Below are 7,292 nucleotides of genomic sequence, written 5' to 3' on the forward strand. Positions count from 1 at the left end.
TTAAAATAAATAATAAGTTTTTTATATTATAATAAAATACATAATATCTGAATCCTCACTGTCTTTATATGTCTAATCCTTAATATTAAACAAGCTAAAATAATATAAACTCATAACTTCCACTAATAAGTTCACTACTTGAATAAGTTTGTTTAGTAAAAAAATGCAACATAATACCCTAACAAATGTGCAACAATAAACAACTAATCAATCTTTAAAACAATACTAAACAATGTCTTCACGATTTTCATTGCTTCCGTCTGATGATGTTCTTCCTTTGTCGGTGTAATAATTTTGTTCTCAACATCATTAGCCTAAAATAAATTAAAAACAGAAATATCAACATAAAAATTGTCACATCTATGACACTATAACGACAATTCAAATAAAAAATAATTTAAAAAGGCATTAACATTTCCTTGTGTCAAAAACTTGAACAACAAATTAGTAAGAGTAGAATGTAAGGTTAGAATATACGAGACTAATACCATGCTAGAACATTAGCATAATATAACAGTTATCATTTATCATAATTTCAAAATTATTAGTGCAACATAAAATCGACAAGAGAAGGCAATTTACCTGAGCTCCATGGTCAAATATACTAGTAAGTTCAACAGGAATTCTTCCTTCTTTAGCAAGAAAATAAGCCTTGAATGTAGTCAATGTCCCATCAAATTTAGACTCCAAACGTTTAAAATCAGCTTGGAAGTAATTGGCAGTAGATGACATTGAAGTTGAAGAATTAGCTAACTGGCTAGGATGATTGGCATTTCTGAAAGTATTAGTAGGTGTTGCTCCCATTCCCATGCATCGCACCCTACCAGAATGCTCCTCTCTAAACACTTTGCCAATAGCATCATTTGTGGATGGTCCAGATTCATTTTTCTCATTTTGAGCAATAAGTACTTCAATTTGTTTCTACAGTTGAGATTTAAATAACAAAAATTTAATAAAATAACATTAAGGTTTGGCAGTTTTTGAAGTTACACTTTTTACTAAAATAGACCAAAAAGTACAACTTACCGCTATATTTCTTGCTTCATCAGTCACAAACGACCCATCTTTTTTCTTATGAGTTTCTATGTACATTTTTCCACAGCTAATTTTTCATCCAGTTTCTAAAAACTATACAAAATAGGATTAGTAGTACATGATAATACGGCTAATTTTTTGTCCAATTTCTAAAAACTATGCAAAATATGATTAGTAGTACATGTAACTAAGCTTTTGTTATTAATTAGTAGTACATGATAATATGATTCATACCATTAATAACAATAATTGTGAGTGGTTGTGGCATATAGATGACAAGGTATTCTATGGAGCTTTTAAGAAGAGTTCTATTATATGAACTTGTCAAAATAATCTAAAACTGACTATCTCTATTTTTTTTATATTCATAATTTAACCATCTAGATTTTCTTATTGTATTTACGAATTTAGCACTTAATTTTTTCTAATCAATTCCCACAAATCAAATCTGCAATACCGAATTCTACCTCAGGTCACAAAAAAATTCATCTGTTGGTATAAGAATAGTAAGAAAAATAATTTCTACTAGTCTAAAACATCATGATAGGTCTAGAGGAGGAAAAAAGAAAAAAAAAGGTAATTTATAAAAATTGAAAACTTTAAATTTTTCAAGATTAGATTTACTTCAAATTTTCTCACCAGATTTTATTAATTGGAAACTGAAGAAGGTCCAAGTTAATGAAACATGAAGCATTCTCTGTTTCAAATGAGTTTGGAATCGCTAAATATCATTTCACCTTTTAACAAGCTAAATATCAAGTTCGGAAAATTCAATAACACCTAACAAATTAATACGCTCAATTATATGCTATCAAATTGTTACCTTTGCATAGAAGTACAATTGCAACTATCAACGCGAATAGCAGCAGCAATAGAACGCGAACAACAGTAGCAACACGAACCCGAACCTGAACACGAATGCGAACAGAAGTAGCAACACGAAACTAATCAGTACAATATCAAGAGTCATGTGTAAGAACCGAGACTAATTAATCGTCTAATTAAATAATTAATATTGCCCAAAATAGGATCCAAAAATTTAGAATGAGAATTGGAGGATTTAAATAAGATTTTTAGACTCAGTAGATTTTTCTGAGTCAGAAAATGTATTTTCAGCGAAAAACCAAGAATAACCGCGAACCGGCAGCCGAACCAGTCGAACCGGTTTAAGTCTGTCCGGTACTGTGCAAGAAAAATTAAAAACAATCAAAGATGGGCCAAACGAGCTAAAAATTCTAACGGGTTGGACCGAACCCAAATTGGGCCCAAGCCCAACATATATAACTCAATTAATGAACCCTTTCACTCTCAAACACACACACTAGTTGAAAAGCGGAAGAAGGAGAGAAACCCCATTAACACTATTCATCATCAACTTCCCAAGCTCATAACTTGAGTTACAGAGCTCCGATCGCAGCACCGTTTGCGGCCACGCGATCTTCGTGAAGAGCTCTACAAAATTCACCCAAGAAAATGGTAAGAAAATCACAAAATTTCTCTCAGTTCTTCCTTCCAAAATTTCGAAATTTAGGGCTTTGTGTTGAGTAAAATTTTGTGATTTTGGGTGTTTAGGTACACTCTAGCACTTGATTTCTATTGGGTTTTACTCCAATCATCATTGGGTAAGGTGAGCACTTCAACTCTCTTGTGGTTTGGTGGATTTGATGAATCCTAGGTTGAATTGTTGTAAATTATGTGTATATAGATTGAGATTGTGACTGTTGGCACTTAATTGGAGTTTTGGAGTAATTGTTGATGCTTGTTGGAGTTGATTGGTGGCTTGGATTGTGGTTAGAAGCTTGAATCGTGCTCAATTGGGGTTTTGGTATATATTGGGAATCGGCCAAGGTATGATTTTGGTTTCCTCTATGTAATATATAATATTTCTTGACGCTTAGGCTAGTGACCCATAGGATATGATTGAATTAAATTGGTTGTTGGAATTGTTGTATGATGATGTATGATAATTTGATTATTTGGGTTGTTGATGAATTGAAATGTTGATGTTGATAGTATGGTATTGAAGGTTGAGGTTGAAATTGATTATGACGATTGTTGGTAATGGTGGAATGATATTTGATTAATATGTTGGTTGAAATATGAATGTATTATTATGTATTTGATAATGGGAATTGATGATTGCATAAGGTGGAGTGGTAAAGTGAGGTATGAAAAATGGTAAAATTTGAGGTGGGATGGAGTTAATGTGGTTTTGGTTGGTCTTGGTTGTGAAAATTGGAAAATTGAGAATCTTGTGAATTTTGGTAAAAACTGGTTTTTTTGTGAACTTTGATGGGTCATAACTTGTGCCTCAATTTTCAAAATTTGTTGAAATTTATTTAGAATTAAAGTCCATTGAAAGATCTTCAAATTGATATAAAGTTTGTAAAATTTGGATTTTTGTAAAAGAAGTTATAATCATTCAAAGTTTGGTGTCAAAACCTGAATTCTGCAATGTTGCAGAATTTTGTGATTTTTGGTTTGTGTGCGCATGCACACCCCTGTAAGTTTTTGAACCTGTGCGCACGCACAGCCTTGTGCGTACGCACACACAGAGGAAGGCTTACTGATGGGAGCGCTAGCACACCTTGTGCGCACGCACCGTTGGAAGGTGTATTCTGTTGAGGGCGTTCACACGCCTTGTGCGAGCAAACAGAATTGGAAAATTTTACACCTGTGCGTACGCACACCTCTATGCGTACGCACACTTTTTGAAAATCTCCTTGGGCGTGCGCACACATAACCCTGTGCGTACACACATGCCCTGTTTTTCAACTAAATTCTTGTTTTAAACTATTTCAACTTTTCAACAAGCTTGTAACCTTCCGTGACACTATTTTAAGACTCTTTGACTTATTTTCGGGTATCAAAACATGGGAAAGGTCCAAGAAAATTTAAATTGGTATTACTTTGAAAAGTTAGAGAATGGAGGCTTAGGTTTCTGGTGTACTGAGGATGGCTGTGGTGGAGTGAGAAGGAAGAATGGTATATGAATTGAGAAACTGATGAACTAATGAGTTCGGAATGGAAATATTGAATTGGCAGTGGTTGAGATGAGTCGAGGACTCGGAATTACAATGATGAATCATTGATATACTGAAAATGTTTTCTGAAAACCACTGTATCACTGTTTTATATTGATATTGTTGAGACGCTATGCGCTCGGCAGGGACGGTGGTTGAATCCCGCCTGTCGAGGTAGCAGTGGCGGCGTAAGGGTGGTGGTTTGTCCCGCTTGCGTTGAGATGTGAGGTCCGTGGCAAGAGTATCCCTCTCGCATCCCTTCGGTTCACTAGAGTCTGCAGGCACAAAATCCTGGATGGTGTTCCGAGCACCATATCTCGGGGGTTCCCAATTATGATTCCGAAGGGCGACATCTCCATGGAGATGTGTCGGGTTGGCAGTTGAACCGACAATGTGATATCACAGCCAATAGGACAGGCATTCATCATATGCATCTTCTATCTGTTTGTATGCTTTGCCGACTTGAAATTGCTTGCTAATTGTATAACATGCCTAATTGCCTATTTGAATTACTTGATATATATGCTTATACTTGTGTTTTACTTGCATTGTAATTAATTGTGTTTTCTACTGGGATTGAGGAGGTTCGGAAGGTGGTGACGATGGGATCGCATGGAAGATAGGTTGGTGAAGGCTGTGGGACAGCAGAGAACTGTTAGATTAGAAAATCCTTTAAGTTAGATTACCCCTTTTATTATGTTAAGGTTTTAAGTTATGCTTTACTGTTTTAGTTATATTTTACGATGAATCTTGTGATGGATATGAAGTTCTAGGATTGCCTCTGGCGTCCCAGAGTCTTATATCTTTCATCACTGGACACTATTACCATACTGAGAATCTCCGGTTCTCATACCATATTCTGTTGTTGTTTTTTAGATGCAGGTCGCAACCCATCTCGGTGAGTTGTTTCGATGGTGATAGAGCGGAGGATCCTGGATATATTTTGGAGTCTTTTTTTTTATTTTGTTTATATCTCATCTTTTGTATTTACTTTTACCTAGAGGCTTACTTTGAGAGAAAAATTTGTATAAGCTGTTTTAAACTTCAGATTTCTGTATTGTCTGTATATAGCTAGCCGGCTTAAACTCCGCGAGTCGTAGCTAGATCCTTATATTATTATAGTCTTATGTTTTGTTATATTATATATATCTTGTGCGTTAATTTTGTAGCTTCGTGAGTATGTTTTGCGCTTTTCAAATCCTGTTTTTGAGTTATATCCTTCATCAGACTTCTAGACTATATTAATTCTTCCTATATATTATATGTATAAGTTTAGAACTGTCGTAACCTTTGATTGACCTTTACTTTACGACACGAGGTAAGGCTTAGGGTAATTAGGGTATTACATCATGCATGAAACTAATCAATGATGCTATATAGAGTGCTTTCAAATACTTCAATTTCAAACGGATTGAACTAACTAAGTTATCAAGACCCTCCAACCACTCTTATCAAGTTCAATTAGCCAAATACCAGAGAAGTGGATACAAAGAAAACAAGAAAATAAAGCTATGTCCAATTATTATAGCACCAATATTCATTACTAATCATAGTTTAAGAATTCCAACTTTCCCTAAGGTTTTGAAGGATAAACAATTAGACATTCAATAATAATTGGGAGTTTAAAATAGTCTCCTGAATATTAATATATAACTCATTTGAATTTTTATGTCTTATCATTCTACAAATCTTTTATCACTATTACTAAGTTATTTATCACCTTACATTTACCATGCGTGTTATCAACTTATCATTTTTTAATTATATTTAATGAACCTCTTTGTGCTGCCTTGCCATTAAGACCAACCTTAATTCAATGGAAAAGTATGAGGAGTCAATAGAATATTTATACAATGTGTACAATGAAAGTTTAGGGAGTATTAGAGATATAATCATTAGTGTTACCTTTTTCCATTAGTTGAAGCTTTTGGGATGAGTGGTATCATGACATAGTATTAGAGCACTAAATCTGAAAGGTTAAGAGTTCAATCCTTGGTGAACTCCAAAATTAGTTTAAGTTTTTTTAAGTTTTTGGAGGATGTTCATTTTGTAACTCAAACCAATGTCAGTAGAACTAATAAGAGTATGTATATAGTACTCAATAAATTTGAAAATTTAAAAAGTATTAAAAAATTTCTATCGACTTAATATGAAATTTATAAAAAATAAAAAATATATATATAGAGTGCTTTCAAATACTTCAATTTCAAACAGATTGAACTAACTAAGTTATCAAGACCCTCCAACCACTCTTATCAACTTCAATTAGCCAAATAACAGTGAAGTAGATGCAAAGAAAACAATAAAATAAAAGCCATATATGTTTGATTATATTTTACTAAGTTTCTTTTAAAGCTATGCCCAATTATTATAGCACCAATATCTATTACTAATCACAGTATAGAATTCCAACTATCCCTAAGATTTCGGAGGATAAACAATTAGACATTCAATAATAATTGGGAGTTTAAAATAATCTCCTGAATATTAATATATAACTCGTTTAAGTTTTTATGTCTTATCATTTTACAAATCTTTTATCACTATTATTAAGTTATTTATCACTTTATCTTAACCATGCATGTTATCAACTTATCATTTTTAGTTCTATTTAATAGAGCTCTTTGTGCTGCTTTGTCATTAAGACCAACCTTAATTGAGTACATGTTTCAAACTATTGTCGATAAAACTAATAAGAGTATGTATATAGTACTCAATAAATTTAAAAATTTAGAAAGTATTGATTTATAAAAAATGAAAAAACAGAACACTGGATCAGAGTCAACATTGAAGAAAGACTCAAACAACAATTCATTTAAATAGAGGACACATTAACATAAATAAACAAAACTCTGTATAACCATCACAACAAATCCCTCTTTCGTTTTCTACTACACATGCAATTCAAAAATCAGTATATAAATCCTAATAATTTTCATATGTATATGCTATCAAAGTGTTACCTTTGCATAGAAACACAGCTGCCACTATAAATGCAAACAGCTACAACAATGGAGCGCTACCAGCAGCAACAACACGCGAACGCAAACAGCAGAACAAAACAAACGCGAGTAGCAGAGGCACGAACAACAGCAATCAATGAAGAAATGTGAAGAACGAAGCAATTACAATATTAGAAGAGTTGGAGCAAAAACGGTCGGATAAGGGGAATTGGATTTTGCGGGAAGAGGATTTTGCGCCTCCCAAATTATGTTAGCGAGTCTTTTTTAATTG

General features: G+C 33.4%; 1 protein-coding gene across 1 annotated transcript; it reads right to left on the minus strand.

The window, feature by feature from the left end:
* Window positions 1–7,292, minus strand: LOC112754235 (uncharacterized). Its single transcript, XM_025801808.3, has 5 exons — window positions 7,022–7,292; window positions 1,859–1,943; window positions 1,027–1,128; window positions 583–921; window positions 1–314 (listed from the first exon to the last, which is right to left on the minus strand). Exons 3-5 carry the CDS (start codon window positions 1,090–1,092, stop codon window positions 204–206), a joined length of 516 nt encoding a protein of 171 aa, XP_025657593.1. The 5' UTR covers window positions 1,093–1,128; window positions 1,859–1,943; window positions 7,022–7,292; the 3' UTR covers window positions 1–203.

Source organism: Arachis hypogaea, chromosome 6, assembly GCF_003086295.3.
Source record: "Arachis hypogaea cultivar Tifrunner chromosome 6, arahy.Tifrunner.gnm2.J5K5, whole genome shotgun sequence".
NCBI classification, from domain to species: Eukaryota; Viridiplantae; Streptophyta; class Magnoliopsida; order Fabales; family Fabaceae; genus Arachis; species Arachis hypogaea.

Bases quoted from the DNA above. Each gene is read 5' to 3' on its own strand.
- LOC112754235 (XM_025801808.3), bottom strand. From the start codon at position 1,092: ATGTACATAGAAACTCATAAGAAAAAAGATGGGTCGTTTGTGACTGAT. The intron at 922-1,026 runs GTAAGTTGTACT...TCTCAACTGTAG, and splicing joins ATGAAGCAAGAAATATAGCG to AAACAAATTGAAGTACTTAT. The intron at 315-582 runs GTAAATTGCCTT...AATTTATTTTAG, and splicing joins TATTTGACCATGGAGCTCAG to GCTAATGATGTTGAGAACAA.